At 37.2% G+C, this 17,211-nt stretch overlaps 1 protein-coding gene across 1 annotated transcript in view; it reads right to left on the reverse strand.

The window, feature by feature from the left end:
- Positions 1–531: 531 nt before the first annotated feature.
- gas7a (growth arrest-specific 7a) overlaps positions 532–17,211 on the reverse strand; it is an 85,784-nt gene continuing 69,104 nt past the window's right edge. Inside the window, exons 11-14 of the mRNA XM_065263160.2 lie at positions 13,023–13,146; positions 7,826–7,905; positions 7,372–7,470; positions 532–2,810 (exon numbers count right to left, since the gene is read on the reverse strand). Coding sequence (XP_065119232.1) covers positions 2,697–2,810; positions 7,372–7,470; positions 7,826–7,905; positions 13,023–13,146 — 417 coding nt within the window. The 3' untranslated portion in view covers positions 532–2,696. The remainder of the gene's footprint in view (positions 2,811–7,371; positions 7,471–7,825; positions 7,906–13,022; positions 13,147–17,211) is intronic.

Raw genomic sequence — 17,211 nt, forward strand, 5'->3', positions numbered from 1 at the left:
TTTCATCCTGCATTGCATGCTGGGTATCTTTATATTACATATGCTTTGTAGAAATACATGCACTCTAAAAATGGCTGGGTTATTTTTGACTCATAAAGGGAAAATATTGGACAGAACACGAGCTGGGTTAAAAATGTACCCAACTACTGGGTTATTATACCCCATGAATGCATAACAACAACCCAACATTGGGTCATTTTTAACCCAGCACGTGTTCTGTCCAATATTTACCCATTATGGGTCAAAAATAACCCAGCCATTTTTAGAGTGTGTTCTTGTTTGTTTAGTTTTTTCCAATACCATAAAGTCACAGTAAAAGTACAGTACATTTGAAAAATATTTACTGAAATTGACAGTAAAGAGTTCAGTTTGATACAAGAAAAGTCCTACTAACCTGGTATACTGTAATCGAATCAAACCCATTACTCAAATTAAGCTACAGGAACACTAAACACTGTTCTAAACAAGAAACTGATGATAAACAATTTGAGTATTTTTTCTTCACTATCTCAACAACATACACTGTAGTCATTTCCTGGGCATATTCAACAAAGACATTTTATTTTCGTAACATGTTGATAAATGAATATTATCAATGAAGACTATTAAGTTGAGAGCAAAAAATCAACATATACAATATAATATATTTATATTTATATATATATAAGATCTACTTTGGACCACAGAAATTCAGCTGAACAGAATACACAGAATGCACACCACTGACATCAATTCAATACGACTTTTGCAACATACTTCTAACAGCTGGGCAATGCAGTACAGTAAAACTTGTCACATGCTAAACCGAGCAAATGTAAACCTGTTATACTCTACAGTATGCAAGGTGAATGATTGTTAGTAATAAACTCATAAATCAATAACTTGAATGCATATCCTCAGGTGTTGCATGTTTACTTCTCAGATATTTCATATTGTCAAACAGTGTTTAGTTTTTTTCATAGCGTACAAGTGTGATAAAAACAAGTTTGACAACTGTAGTAATTTTACACATGAACTTTGAATATCTTCCCTGCCTCGAATGTAAACAACTAATAGTAAAATATAAATACAAATCTCAGAGTTAATATAATAAACACACAAATATTTTCTTTTCCCAAAATGTGCTGTAAGCTGTTCTTCAAACTAGTGTTATAAATGTCATATGAAATCTCTCTTATAGCGTTTGAGAAATTAAAGTAGTTTATCTGCCAGTAATAGAGCTGTAAAGTTTGACCAGTGATCAGCTGCCTGTAACATTGTGCATTCAGTGTAAAATCATAGTATACCATCAGGCAAACGTTACGTACACATATGCATGAATATATGCATATTAATATGCAAAACCTCTAAATATGCATTAGAGATTTCATAAAAATACACTCTGACAAAGACTACAGAAAAATGACAATGCTGTAGGATGTGCTTGACGACAATTACAGACACACACACACATTTACAATTATTTACAAACACTTAACAGAATAGATTGTGAACATTCCAAGGCAATTTTACCTTTAGGCACTAAAAGGTGTTACACAAATCATAATTAAATTGCAATCCAGCTTTGATTGACACCATATAATTTCACCCTTAGCAAACACTTTCCTCTAGAAATTCATAAAGTGTTCAAATTAACCTAACCATCTGCATAAGGGGTCTTAGCTTCACCTCAGATAAAGCATATGACTTTTCTATCGCACCCTGGGTTGTCTTCCATGAACACAATCAATGGACTAACCAGTACCACTCCAATAACACTAATTTACCATTAACCATACAGAACTAGTCCTACATTAAGACAAAACATGCTTTTCTGAAAAAATATGAAAATATATCAACTCCATCCTTATAATGTATTTGACTGATAATGCATCTGTTCAGACCTTGCTCAGGAAGCCTGTAGATTTGCCAGCAGTTTGTGAAAATAGCATTCAAATTTTGCATTGCATTCTTGTTGCAAAACAACTTCTTAGTACAATACAGATTTAACAATATAACATTTCATAGACAATATAATCTGTTCTTCCCTTAAATTTGATGCTGGTTATTTCTGCTCAAGGTTCATTTTTAAACTAGGTCATAGGGGACTGAACATCTCTAAAGCATCCTGGTGAATGTATTCAAATTGAAACAATCATATAATGTGCGTTTCCATACATCATTCAAGCATAAATATATCCAATTAGACGACGAGTTTGAGTACATGATTTCACTTTTACACCAAAAAGCAGAAAGAAAAATTGGTTGGATGAACTTTTGTAAATCTTTTACTCTACAGTTCTCGCTCTGATATTTATCAATGATGACACTTTTTAATCATATTCAGAGACCGGGAAGTAGCATATTAGAGTTATTCACTACTGTATATACTGTATATTTATATATATATATCTGTGAAAGGACATGCGTGATTATATGTTAAAACACAGCACAGGATGGCTAGTCAATATTCATAATGCAATCTGATCTTTTGCTGTGCTGTAGTCCCGTTCATCCTCACATTGAGAAACTCTTCTGTAAAGCTTTGATGTTGTATTTGTTGCGTTTTCCAGCAGTGGAGATCCAGAAAACCCGCAGTGCTTCCAGTGGAGATACCTGTATGGCTTTGGCTGAGGTTGAAGTACTCAGGTAGACAGGCATGCAGGTAGTTTCATGTTTAATGTGTACGTGGTTCTCATACAGTAGGTCAGTGTTATCTAGATGTCCATGTCCACGGGTCTCAGTTCTCCGGTCTTATGTTCTTTCACCCACAACTCTCTGTCTTTGGCGGGGTCCACACTTTGCAGAAGCTTGTCCACTGGCTCCAACGTCTACAACACAACCACAAAAACAATCAGAATAAGTTACACAACATTGGTCATTGAAAAATAAAACCTATACAAGCAGTGTCTTTATAACCATGCCTTTGCTGAATTATTTTTTGCACAATTATTACACCATTGTGATTAATGGTCATTAAAATACTTTATACCACGGGTCTGTTGAATGCTGTATTCTGAAATGTTCCGTGGGTATGCGTTAATTTCTGATAACCGCATACCTAACTTGTCAAATGTCTTAAAAATAGGCACCAGAGCAATATTTGTGGTAACTGTGGTATAAGAGGAATAATTGACTCCGGTCCTTTGAATTATAAGAAAATAATGCACACCCGCGGTGTGCCGCATTGGACCTTGGGTGTGCATTATTTTCTTATAATTCAATAGCCCGTCGTCATTTATTCCTTACTTATGAATGCCCTAAAAGACAGAAAGTAAAAACGCTACCACTTAATAGTGTAAACAGTAAAATCAGGAATGGACTATTATTCTCAATGCTTATGCTCCAGTGACAACAGGATTCAGAGCAGCATATATGTTACATTGCAAAAAATGATGTGTTAATTTTTTGCACATTGTGTGTTGCATGCCATTTAAGGCGTTATTTCATATTAAAATAAATGAAAGGGCCAACACAAGTTACGGGAGTAACGCGTTACAAAGTAATTCCGTTACTGTAATTCCACTACTTTTAGCGGTAATGAGCATGTAACGAAGTATTTTTTTTTTTAATCAAGTAACCCAGTTACAATTATTGAAATTTAAATGAGTTGGTTACTCGCGTTACTCTATTTTGTGATCAATTAACACTTTCAGACAAGACATTTCTGATTTAACATCACAGGACTGTGGTGAGCGGCACAATGAATAATAACACAGAAGGTGTGTAAGGTTAGGGACAACACATTTAATGGCACCTGATGAAGACCTGAGGGTCAAAACGTTGCCTTTACAATAAAAACTTGTTTGGAGCAGTACCTTTCAGTACTTCACTTTGCATTACCCATTACATGAAAGTCACCATTTCCAGCCATTATGTTTCTACATGCTTTAAAGAGCACGTTTAGTCACTATGATGGGTGCATCCCAATTCAGGGGCTGCGTCCTTCAAAGGCCGTATTCAAGGGCCAACAACGTCATCAGGACGCAACGAGGGCTGTCCCAATTCACACATGCAGCCCCAAAATGCTGCCTTTGTGTTTCCCTAAAACCAAAGATCCATACATGGTTTTTCACGGACTTGGCTATCCCAAGATTCAATGTTTAAAATAAACATTCATAACTGTAGTTAAATAAAAGTGTATAATTAAGCAATTTTAAGGTCCTTGTCACTGTTTTATATTAAAAATGTAGTCATGTAAATTAATATTATTGCTGCAATTGTGTGCATCAATAGCATCATATTCTCTAAAAAAAAAAAAAAATTGGCTCCATATTTATTTTTTTAAGTCCGAAACGTCTCTGCTGACAGGCATGGAGGGCGGGAACAGCAGGTGACACAACTCTCTCTGCAGGCTAGATTGCCTCATTTCAGTTCACTTCGTGGACTTCTAAAGCTGCAACCTTCAAAGATCGAGTCTCGCCTTCAAAGTTTGCATCCTTGACCCAGACCCTGAGTCACACTAGCTACAAAAGTGAGCGACAGTAAGTATCTAAAAGCATTAAAGTGCCCATATTATGAAAAACTCACTTTTTCTGGGTTATTTTTTGTCTCTGATGCTCCCAAACGCATACAAACTTGGAAAAAAATCCATCCATGCTGTTTTGAGTGAGATACAGGTTTCTGAATGTCCTCTGCCTTGAGTCTCAGATTGCGCAAGTTAAAACTCAGCTCCGTTGTGACGTAACAAAAAGTTTCGTCACATTCAGTTTGAATTTACCCGCCCACCACCCCACTCGCAGGTCTCCACCCACCAGGTAGCTAGAGAGCATAGAGCAGTCACTTGAATGAGACCCTCTGTGCTGTTATCATCTCTCACGGAAATAACAGCGCTATTTGGATATTATGGATTATACTCCCACCTACTTTTAAAAACAAAGTTTTAACGCGTGGCTATTGGAACCCGGAGTAATCTTATATACAGTGTGTTACGACGCAAACAGTCCTCAGATTGTAGGCGATAAGACCTTCATGCGAAATCTGATGTAAACAACAGACTATGTATCTATATTTCATGGATTATACGCATTTGTGGACAAAAATGGTCATTGGATGTATTTTATTGGACTTTCATGGATCATTCACACATCTGAAACAGACTGGATTCGATTCGCGATCGCGTTGTATCATCACAAAAGGTAAGAAGTCACATTATATTTTGCATGTTGTCATCTTCTGTCACAAAATACTACATTTATGATGCTAGAGCTAAAAGCTTTTTGCCAAACTAACCGAGACCGGTGGCCGGTTGCATAAACCTTAAAGACTAGTCTTAAAAGTTAGTCATGAATTTAGAAAGGTAGATTTGTTTAATTCAAATACAAATAATAAGACTGATTAGCCCTAACCAATTGCTAGTTAGTCAGAATCATTCTTAAGACGCAGTCTTAACATCGCGGCTATGTTTATGCAACCGGCCACTGGCCTTACGCCCCGGCTTTTCTGACCAGGCGAGCCTCTAATAACTTTACGGTCCGCATAGATATATACACGGTCCGGACCTCCCGCTAGCTTCTAGCAATTAGCACACGGTCCACAAGCAGTATACATCCCCCGCCAGGTCTTAATTTCTGTAATTTGCGAAAATAATGCGTTTGAAAATGTTTATAACGGGAATATGTTAGTATTGTCCTGGGAAAACGAGTGTATTGTTGAGACTGCTATATCACAATTTACGCTGGAATCTTTGTGTGTCATGATGAGTTTGACACACCGAGACTGGGCCTTACCGCCCCGGCTTTTCTGACGAGGCTAACCCCCGAGCCTCTTATAACTTTACGGTCCGGACCTCCCGCTAGCTTCTAGCAATTAGCACGCGGTCCACAAGCAGTATACATCCCCCGCCGGGTCTTAATTTCTGTAATTTGCGAAAATAATGCGTTTGAAAATGTTTTATAATGGGAATATGTTAGCATTGTCCAGGGAAAACGAGTTTATTGTTGTGACTGCTAACGTAACATCACAATTTACTCTGGAATCATTGTGTGTCATGAGTTTCTTCTCCTGTAGTGTACTTATTAGTGATACTTTTCTGCATGATTTATCTGTTGGCAACATAAACCGTTAATAAAAATAATTTATAAAATAATAACACAGTATGGTCTGTACTGCTCACGATACCACTGAGCACGCGCACGGGCACATGACGTTAGTAGTGGGGCGTGATCAAAGGAGCAGCAGCTCATAAATATGTAATGACTAGCTCAAAACGGCACAATCTGAAATGCCCTGAAACAGAGGCTACTAGAGATGGGTAACAATCTTTTCCTACAAGCTATTTCGAGCAAACAACTTTTGAAACATGCTTTATGGAACTCATACACCTATATAACTTGTGGAAAAGCAGTCATAACATGGGCACTTTAATAAAAGTCACTTCAGAGGTATTTTTAAGTTACAAGAACGATGTTTTTGGATTTAACAGTATTTATTTCTCGATAAAAGTTACAAAATATATGAGATAAAATGCAAAACTTATCAGATATATACAGAAAGACGCATATTCCGCCATCTTGATTTATTTTCTTCGACTTAAGCCACTGACCTACGTCGTGCTGCCCTTCACTCCGATTGGCAGTTGCTTTGTTGCATCGCTCAGCATTTGCATTAAATAGCCTTCTTGTCTATTTTGGCCCCACCTTGTTCGGTGCAGCAGTGAGCTCGTCGCTGGCAACCCGCCACTCCCATTGAAAATGAATGGTAGCCTGTCGCTCTGTCTCTTGTAGCTAATGTGACTGGGGGTAAGGATGCACCCATTGTCTCAGACGATGACATGTTTGTCCTGTGGTGGCTATCGTAGCTTCTCTATGCACTTCGAAAGGGAGGGGCGAGCTGTGGACTGAGCCGTTGGTTGCAAATCACAGTCTCACCACTAGATGTTGCTAAAATTTACACACAGCACCTCTAATAAAAGTGATTTACACAGATTACAGATCATGTAGAAATGGCTCAATGAAACTTATCTTTCCTATGAGTAGTAACAAGCTACAAAAAGTGTTAACTTCTGCTTAATGACACAGAGAATATCTGTGTTGGCAATTTCATCAGGTGTCACAGAAAACATGTTTGAGATCCATCTGTTGCTTCATATTCAGACTGTCACAGACAGTCTGCTGTAAATCCTGCTGTAAATGTCGCATCGCAAAAGCTGCCTACACTTAAACTACAGTTCTACAGTAAGACTTCTTGGGTTGACCTTTGCTTAAGACAAACTTTGCTTTGAATTTATACTGTATCTTAGGATCATGGAGTGTGCACTGAGAACAGAGCAGATTATATGTACAAAGAAGTAATAAAATGTGAAGTAAAAATAGTACCACAAAGCAAAGCCTTTAGTGCTGGATGTGAAAGGCTGGTTTGACTGAGCATTGCCGTAAAGGGCAAGTTACTCACACTTTGGTTGAACATGTCTGTCTCATGACGCAGTGTTGTGTACTGGCGCAGGTGTTGCTGTATCATCTCCACCCGCTCCACCTCCAATCTCTCCAACTCCTTTAGGGCACAAACACAGAAAGAATCACATTGAAATATAAGGTGTTTACTTGGTTTTAAAAACAGAAGGTTCCAGCTCCAGATTTCAGAATGGATGAAAGATGATAATAAAGGTCCATAGTTGAAATCTATTTTAATGTGTGCATTGGCCACATTGCTTTAGTATTTTATTATTATTATTATTTTTGCTTTATTATTTTTTAAGTTATTAGTTATACAGCATATACTACAGGTCAGCAGGGCTAGACTGTGTGACTGTGAAAGAGGAAATGCCAGCAAATTAACACGTGGTGCCAGTCAATGAGGTGTCATTTCACACAAGAAAACTGTGATGGAAAACATGATTTGTAATTACCATGCTTGTGGTGACCATCTCTTCAAACCATTTCGACTGAGCTTGATTGTAGAGGTCAACACAGCGCATCAGATCATCACCTATTGATATCAAACACAAACAGAGCATTATTATCAGTCATAATCAGTTACAATAACAAGAACACTGTTTAATAGATTCTCTAAGTGGACAGAAGATCAATTGGATAAACGAAGATGCGTAAAACAACCATGTGCCAGTCACATGGATCATAGCTCCACCTAATGTGTGATTTAGTTTTTATCTTTTAAATTCTGTCTTTCATCATTTGCAATGTTAAGTTGCATATTTAGCGATTTTGTTCTGACAAAAAAGCTTGCACGCACTGATTTAGCTCTTTTTGTTTAATACCAATGAAATGATTAAAGTGACATTTGTGAAAATAAGGAATTTTAATCACTGACTGACTAATAACCTTTTCATTGCCATTAAAGTGAAATTACTGAAACTCATTTACAAAAAAACATGTCAGATGCCCAGAGGGTTTTGCATCTGAACTCCTAATATACAAGTGCAGTATAATCAGGGTTATGCTTAAAACAAGTAGCGAATGTCAGGGCTAGTAACACATTTAACTCCATTAAATATTTTCTTAAAATCAATATATTTTTGAAAATATATTTTTGTAGGCACACATCATTTCATGTGTTGATGTCAAGAAAATTTTTACTAACTCTAAACATTTAACTGGTCGATCTTAAAAGTTTGAATGAAATTGATACTGTTGTACAAATGTCTTGATCTTGAAGATTTATAAGGCTTGATGCTCACAATACAAACAAAACTATTTAACTGCTTGGAAAATAAATACTGTTATCAATATATGAAAACAAACTTGGTGCTTATCAGCTATATTTATCTTGTAGGATTTACTGGTTTACTGAAGGCACAGTGCTTTTCTGTACCAGCAGGGGGAAGACTTTATTCATTTATTATTATTTATGTTACCCTGTATAATACATCAAGCACATGCTTAGCCTTTTAATAACATGCATAATTACAGGTAATCTGAGGCAAAAGGAAATCTATTGGCACCTTTAGACAGATCGCTCCATCTATATGTAAATGAGGCCCTGCCTTTAAAAGATATTTTCTTTAGTGAATTAACCCGTCAAGAGTTATTGAAGGCAAGCTGCTATTGACGTATGCTTAATGTTTGTCCATTGATTTAGACTGGGAACAGTGCGTATGAGAGATTCAGAGAGAGAGAGAGAGAGTGTGTGAGAGGTGGGGGTATCATACATCATACAGTGTTTTTTCTATTGAGCTCAGCTGCACAGAAAAACACTGTAAACATCTTGGCAGTGACACAATTAAACACAATCTACTGCACTTAAGCATTGCAAGATCTCTGCAAACAAAGCAAGCAAAGAATCTGTATTTATTTTTAAAACTATTCAACCCTGACTTATTTCATTTCATATAACTAAGTAACTTCAATAAGGAACTCATACTAACTGAATTTTCTGCTGAACCATGATAGTGGTGTTTGCACATGCAGACTATGGTGCTTGTATATGGAAGATCATGAGTGCCACTTAAAATGTTACAATTCAAACTTACAAATGAATATAATAAATAAATCGCTTTTTAAAAGGAAAAATCACATACATATTTAAAAATGTTTCTTAAATTTATGTTTTAAACTGTAAATAAATCTGAATTTGAGTCTGGGATTATCAGCCAGTTAATCTTGGAGTAGTCTTAAGCCCTGTCTGGGAAACCACCCCTTAGAGGTTTTCAGAATAAAATTAAGTTGGGTTTAAATGTCAGGAGTTCCTGCTGCTGGACCTTTTTTGGTAGACCCGCCCCACACACACACAACCCAGGCAATGATGTCAGTTAGTAGACATGCCACTTACTGCTGAAGTGTGTTTTGGTACTCAGCCCGACTCCTTTTTCTAAAGTGTTTTTCAAAAATCAAGCACCCCGCCTTTAAGTTCATTGTAAAACGTAAATTAAACAAGTAGTTTAAACCCTATTAAGCCTAATTAATAAAGAGTGCCTAATTAGCCTAATAATCTATTTAAAGAGTGATTTGTTTCTTTAAATGTTCTATTTTAATTATTAAATTGATAAATTGATTTATGGTTTTATGTTAAAGCAACACTATGTAGTTTTTTTTACCTTTAAATAATGTCTCTAAAATTATTTCAGTGATAGAACAACTTTTAACTGGACAAATTGGACTGTTGCTGCAATCTGAGCAACCTCCTAGCTGCTACAAGCACACTCTGAAAGTGGCAGTGGAGGGTAGAGCACACAGCCCCGCCCCTCCCCCTGCCTGCAGAAGAGTGTCGATACCAAGCGTGCCGCACAAGCCCTGAAAAGTGAAGCTAAAACGTCTCGATCGCCCCCCAGTGACTGGTCCCAGTATAGGTCATAAACCCCGCCTCCCCATGTTATTCAATGGGACTTGGGACCAACTAAAAAAATTAATTACACTTCAATTATCTTTTTTCCGAAGCTGGTTTCTGTCATTTACTGTAGTTTTTATCACGCTGATGTAAATTCAAATGTTTGTTTTTAAAATAGGTTTGTGTTTAGTTAGTTATTTAATGATATAAAAACGGTGGTGTCACGTCATGATTGACAGCTGTGATATCGTGTGATATGCGCATTCTACGAGAGCGAGGGCGGGGTTTTGACTTCGCAGCTTCCCTTCCTGCTCACTAGTGCGCATGATTGGTCCCGAAATCGCTAGTGCGCAGACTCAAGACCCAAGATGTCAGCGCCATATCGGGACACTTGCGGCTTCACTTTTCACCAATGGAAGAGAGTGAACAGGCGTCGTCCATCTTTTTTACAGTCTATGGTCGATACCATGCACTGTTGCGCTTTTCAACCACATGGGGGAGCTGTAAGTCATTTTTACATGGAAACTACATAGTGTTGCTTTAAAGCGGCACTGGTCCTCTATACTTCACTCTAAAAAAATGGTGCTACTACAAGCTCGTTATCATAGGGGAACCATTTTTAATGCTATTTAGCACCTATGAAGAACCATACGGGGTAATATAGCACCATAATATAGCAGGTGCTATATGGCACTTAAAATGGTTCCCTTATGGTTACAAGCCAGTAAACCACTTTTAGCAAAGTCTGTTTTTGAGTCTAACTTGTGTTTTGTATGCAGTTGCTATCATGTTGTAGCTTTTGACCATTGATTAATGTGTGCATATTACTTATTTACTTTACTACTCTTTGCAATGTGTTTTATTGTAATTAGAAAGTCTATTTGTGTACCTTTTTAACTAGAAGGTCTATTTGTACATAGTGTTTCTTTTCTGCACCTTTGAAAAAGTTAGCTTTTCTTTTAATTCCATTTTATATTTACCTTGTGAGAAATGCACAAGGTTTCCAATGTACCTGTACTGTAATTTTACATGTGCAAATAACTATAAACTAAACTAGCATGTTACCAAGGTGTTCTGAGTGGTTGCCAGAATGTTATGTACTGGTAAGTAAAAAAGAGTTCAGTATTAACATTTCTCCCTGATATTGTAACTCCTAAACATGCCTTGCGCCCCTCCTTTATTCCACCTCCTTGAATCATCCACCAAAAAATTTGCCCGTCAATCCAATCTTATTTTACAGGAAAACATACAATTATCTGAATGAAACTCCACACCTAAACCAAGTGTTAATGTGGTGAAAGGAGGTCCTAATAAAACATTTGAATGAGATCTTACAAATTAATACATCTTGTAAATTAGGCACATACTGCTAGACGATAGTTTATGTTCCCATGTCCAAAAAGCACAGTACTTTTTTGGTGATCTCCTGGTGACTAACCCGGAAGTGCTTATATTATTAATTAAGTCTTTTATGCAAATGAAAAGCATAAACACCTTCATTCATCACACAGAGAAGAGGTGTTTCAGAGGCTGTGCATGTTGACTGTCAGACTCATTCAACTCCTCAATACTGCATTAGACATTCCTGCCAGCAGGTCGTCCCTAACCTCAAAAGTTGAGAGACACATCCTACCAACAAGAGCATGTGAACCTCACAGCTGCCAGGACTTCTTACATTTAGCGTGAGAGACGGCCCAGGAAGAAACTCTTGTTTCTGCTGAATATGAGGCTGTATAAGCTGAATTTTCTCATTGCAAAAATAGATCATTACTCTATGCCTTTCCCAACTCAACGTCTGGAACCAATCCGGCTTGGCTCTTCTTAAAAATCAGCTTCTGGGATCCATCCAATGTCCCCTTCATCCCATGCACTATTCTTTCCCATCCTGGTCTTGCATCATGCTCAAAAAACACATTCCCAAGTCAACAGTCTCAGCCAGGCAATTTTTGGCCCATGCAAGATTACCTTATAAAAAGTTTCTTACTTGACATAAAAAAAGACTTGACGCTGGATTACAGAGGGATTGTTTAATTGGCAAATGAGCCATCAGCCATCCAGAGTAGAAGAGAATAACTTGAGGGTTTTAAAGTCTAGACCCCTATTGAAGAAGATGTCAAGCTTAATGCCTTTGTTTATCTCTTATAGCAAAATGGCAAAATGAAAGAACATAGCTGGGATTTGAGGACTATGATTGGACAGATGAAGGGAAACATCTTGTTTGGTTTCAATGAAACATGGGAAAGTGGCAACAAAAGTAGTTCATATGACTCATCCAGTACATCTCAAGTCATCTGAGGCCTTGATGCAAAACTTTGTGCAATGACTAAAATTCAAGTCGACATTCATTGGAAATCTTGGCCTCCGCAGCTTTCAAACTCGAAACTGCTGCTTTAATGAACTTTCACATTTTGAAATATATCCCCACCTGAGTCTCAGAGCTTTCATCTGAGCAAACAAATAATCTCGCATGTGTGTAATGTAGAGATCTCAACAATGTCTCAATCCAAGTTTGCCATCAAATGTAACATTTCAATATAAACTCCAATCTTATCAATGTCTACTAAAGCCAAATTATTTGAGCTATAATTTTATAGCATCATACTCTTACATTTGCAAACTCCATTAAAATGGAAACCCCAAGCAATACAATGACTGTTCGCTTATAAACTTAAACGTTTCTATCTGTAATCCCTCTTGTATAATATAAATTTAGTAACATTTCAGATGAATAAACCTGCTGTCGGGTATGTTCCTTATGGTAACATCAAACCAGCATCATTTAGTTTTTGTTTAATGAAATAAATGAGTCTGGACGCTCTGACCTGCTTGTGTAGATTTCCGTCTGGCCTTCTTGATGTCCTCCTCAGTCTTGTTGCTCAGTTTGATCTCAAGCTGCTGTGTTTTCACCTCCAGATCCTTTTGTCTGTCTGCCAGAGCCCTCCGTGCCTGCAACACATATCAACATATGGGTGAAGACTGGACTGAAACGTGACTACATCTGTGTATCTACAGTATGTCAGTTTAAAGTCGCCATAAAATGGAAGTGGAAATGGTCTTATTTTCCCCGTGGTGACGTATATTCGAGTGAAATGGCTTCCGAATTTATAAAAGATAGGGCTGGACTTGAATACATCTATTGAGAATTGATTGGATTGTTGGAAGTTGAGTAGTGTTGCTATTTGCTAATCGCTGTAAACTTTTCTCGGACCCCGCAAACCTGCTATAACCCATAGGTGTGTTTGACTGGGGTGCGTTTCCCAAAGCATCGTTAGCCAACTACTGTCGTAAGTTTCGTTGTTACTGACAAAGTTCAACGATTTGGTGTTTCCCGAAACCATAGTTCAAACGAATACTTGTGTGGTTTGAACGACAGCTCTTTGCCTGTCATTAGAAGCATAGTTCCTTGTTATTATAATATGTAGACTTACACTGATCATGCCTTTGAACAAAATAAGCAAAAATATGTAGTGCATTCTATATCCATCATTCTAAATATATACAAATTTAATTTTACATCTATAAGTTAGTAAATACGTTATTTACAGCAGTAATCTGACATCAAATCGATTTGAACAGATTAATTAGTACTCCACCTCCCACGTGACATCATCAACTATGTTGTTAAACTAACATGGATCAAACTATGAATGTGCGACAAAGTTACTATGCTTTCAGGAAACAGTCATGACAAGGTAGTTCGTTTCTCCAACTATGCATCGTACTATGGTGGTTCAGCAGCGAGTTGCGTCTTTGTTCGGGAAATGCACCCCAAATCGGCGGCTGGCTTAAAGCAGTGCATGCCGTTTAAAAATTTTGTCCGACTTGAGCTGCTGCCCAGGGCATGTGACTGTGACGTATGGTTTTAAAGTACAGCGAGAGCAATTTGAGAACAGCAGGCGCATCTTTCTTGCAAGCGGCTGCACGGAGTACTGATGACAATTGGCTTTTCGTGATTGGTCACCTCACTGATGATAACGATCATGTGCATTTCATGTTTAATGCAACCTTCACTTTCACAACATTATAAATTCGTATTTTTAAAACAGGCAAATGAACAAAAAATAGAAATGAAAAGTAGCAAAAGACGAAACTATTGGTATTTTAATAATATGTTTCCAGTTATTTTCAGGGCATACCTGTATAGTGTAAACAGCAACTAAAATATCCATTATAAAGGGATTCCGTTTTTCAACTTTTATTAAAAGATTTGAGTTTTTGACAAATTCACCAACTAATTCACTTCATTTGTGATTAAAAAAAGGAAACACGGCACACATGTCACTATGGCAAGCAGCTCGACTGCAAGCAGGAAAACCTCGCAAATAGGTCTGCAAAGCAACGCATGAACTCGAACACATTGTTTTGAGGAGGGGAGGGATTTGTGTTTTTGATAAAAAAAGAATCTAAGTCACAGATAAGTCATTTGTAAAAAAAATACCACAATATTGTAAAAAAATACCACTATTTCATTGTGACTTTGGGCTCTATCTTACACCCGGCGCAATGCAGCGCAATGCGCGACGCAAGTGTCTTTTGCTAGTTTCCACCCTGCGCAATTATCATTTTCACGTTGTAGCAACACTAAAGACTTATTGCTCTTTGCTCCCCCTACAGGTTAGACGCGTAATTGTTTATTACCACTGTCGTAAATACTGCAGCATAGCTGGCTCTGATTGGATTGTATCTGCCGTAAAGCAAGTTTTTGTAGTTTTCACTCGAACTACAGGACCACTACCCGACGGTTGGAAACTTCTTTAGTGCGGTTTTGGCCGATAGAGGCCTACAAAGCGAATGTGAAAGTGCCGTTCACCCTGTTTCGAGTGGATGAACCACTGAAACTTTTTTGGAAACGTTATTTTAAGGTAAAAAAAAACTCTTTGGTGTTTCTTTAAATAGCAAATGCATTTGCGCCCCCTTTTGCGCCCATGGGCGTTCTGGTCTGAAAACGAGGTGTGTTCAGGCGCATTGTTGGCGCGTTGTTATTTTGAGACAACTAAAATAGACTACTCCATTGACCAACTAAAACCTGGTATAAAGTCTAAAGTCAATGGCGCAATATGTTTTTTTGTTATTTAAAGAGCGCATTAGTAATATGCGCCTATAAACGGGACGACAACGCGGGTTTGTTTATCATATATGTAGGGTTGATGTTAAAAGTTTGTCCTCTAGAGGGAGCTGTATCTTGTGTGTTGTATATCTGGGTTCAGAGCACTTCCTTTGTGGGGGTGGAGCTATGACCTAGTCACATTTTCTCTTTCCTGTTGGAAAGGTAAGATATGCTCTGTTTCCCTCTTTTGCAATCCTTATAAATAATTCTTTTAAAATGACCATCCATGTTATTTGGGATCATTTTCTAACTTTATTGCTGTTAGCTAAAATATACATGGAGTTATTGAAGGCAGATGAACATTTAAAAGCAGTATTTTGTGCACTTATGTGTTGCACCATGATGTCTGGCCTATCCCATGTTATTGTTTCATTATTTTACTTGATTTAAAGACATTTCATTTTATATATATTTCAATATGTTTTGCATTTTTTGTATTTAATTGGATTTGACTTTAGTTTTGATACTTTATTCGAATTTACTTGCTCTTATATGCAGTTTTCTTCATAATTTGTGATTGTAACACATTTTCTCTTTCCTGTTGGAAAGTTGGAAAGCTGGGTGGTGATAAGAGTCTGCATCAGAGAAAATAAAGAGAGCTGCCCTGTTCAACCATCAGTCAAGCCTTGTGTCCTCTCCTTTCCCATAAAATTTAAACACAACGCAGAGACTTCTCACTACAGGCAAATAGGCGAGGGGACAAAGCACAAATAAGGGTTACATCTTTGGTGCCGTGACCCGGATGACTGATTTCTATTTAAACTGGAGTAAGCTCTCTGATTATGAGGTAGTGCTAAAAAATATATATATATGCTGTTGATGATCTAAAAGTGAACACACAATATTAATGTAAATTGTGGACTGAACTAAATTTCTGTTGGAAAAAAAGAACTGTTTTACCTCTGGATGTTTTTGTATTTGAATACTACACTGTAAGCAATTGCCATAAATTTACAGCCAATTTTCAACACTAAAATACTGTTTTCATGTTAAACAGTTTAGTACTGTAATTAGCAATGCATTGTGGGCTGCTTAAATTGGAGCAACAAGACAGAGGCCCTCAACAGTAAGTTCATGTTTTAAATTACAGGACAATACAGTATTTTCTCAAAAATGCATGTTGACTGGAGAATTTGGAGCACGGTCAGAAGCAATATTAGTTTTATAAATTGAGGCTAGCCTTTTGCTTTTGGTCAATTTTCTTTAAAAAAATACAGAAGTAATTTGTCATTAACCCCTGGATGGAATTTCGGGAACCATTATTTGGATTGGAGATTTTCCAGAAGAGGACGTACAATTTAGATGACGTGCTGCACATTCTCAAGTGTTCTTCATCAAATTCATCGGGTCTTGCATCTACAAATGAAACGGTAATTCAAATCTTATTCATATTGCCAAAAATGCTTGATATCAACTGATAGAAGCTTCTCTTGCTAGGGATTTAAACATGTCATTGAACAGTGAGGCTTAGATTTGAATAGCCAAAACAATATTACTTTTGAGTGGTATTTTGTTTAATTTTGGTAAAGTTAGCCGTAGGCTACTTCTGAATTTGAGAAACAACACTTATTAAAAAATTTACTTTAACCAAACCATAGGATTATTTGAACATCGACTATCCAAGATGGTTTTGGTGAGTTTTATTTTGTTTGTGTCGACTTTTAATGAAAAGTGTTTTACAGTTAACAAGAAAATAAAGCTAATTGTAGTTTGGTTAAAGTTGAATAGTCAAGGCTTTGCATTTTTCTTTTTAAACGCCTAATTGGTGTGAAAATATTGTCCTTCTGGACTCTTTGTGAATGCAATGTGTGTACTAGTTTGTGGGAGTACTACTACATATGTAAAAAGAGAGGTGTAAATATTTTTTTGGCTCAAAGGAAGCTGCATGTAAGCTACGTGTGACA

The sequence above is a fragment of the Paramisgurnus dabryanus genome, chromosome 3 (genome assembly GCF_030506205.2).
Source record: "Paramisgurnus dabryanus chromosome 3, PD_genome_1.1, whole genome shotgun sequence".
In the NCBI taxonomy this organism is placed as follows: Eukaryota; Metazoa; Chordata; class Actinopteri; order Cypriniformes; family Cobitidae; genus Paramisgurnus; species Paramisgurnus dabryanus.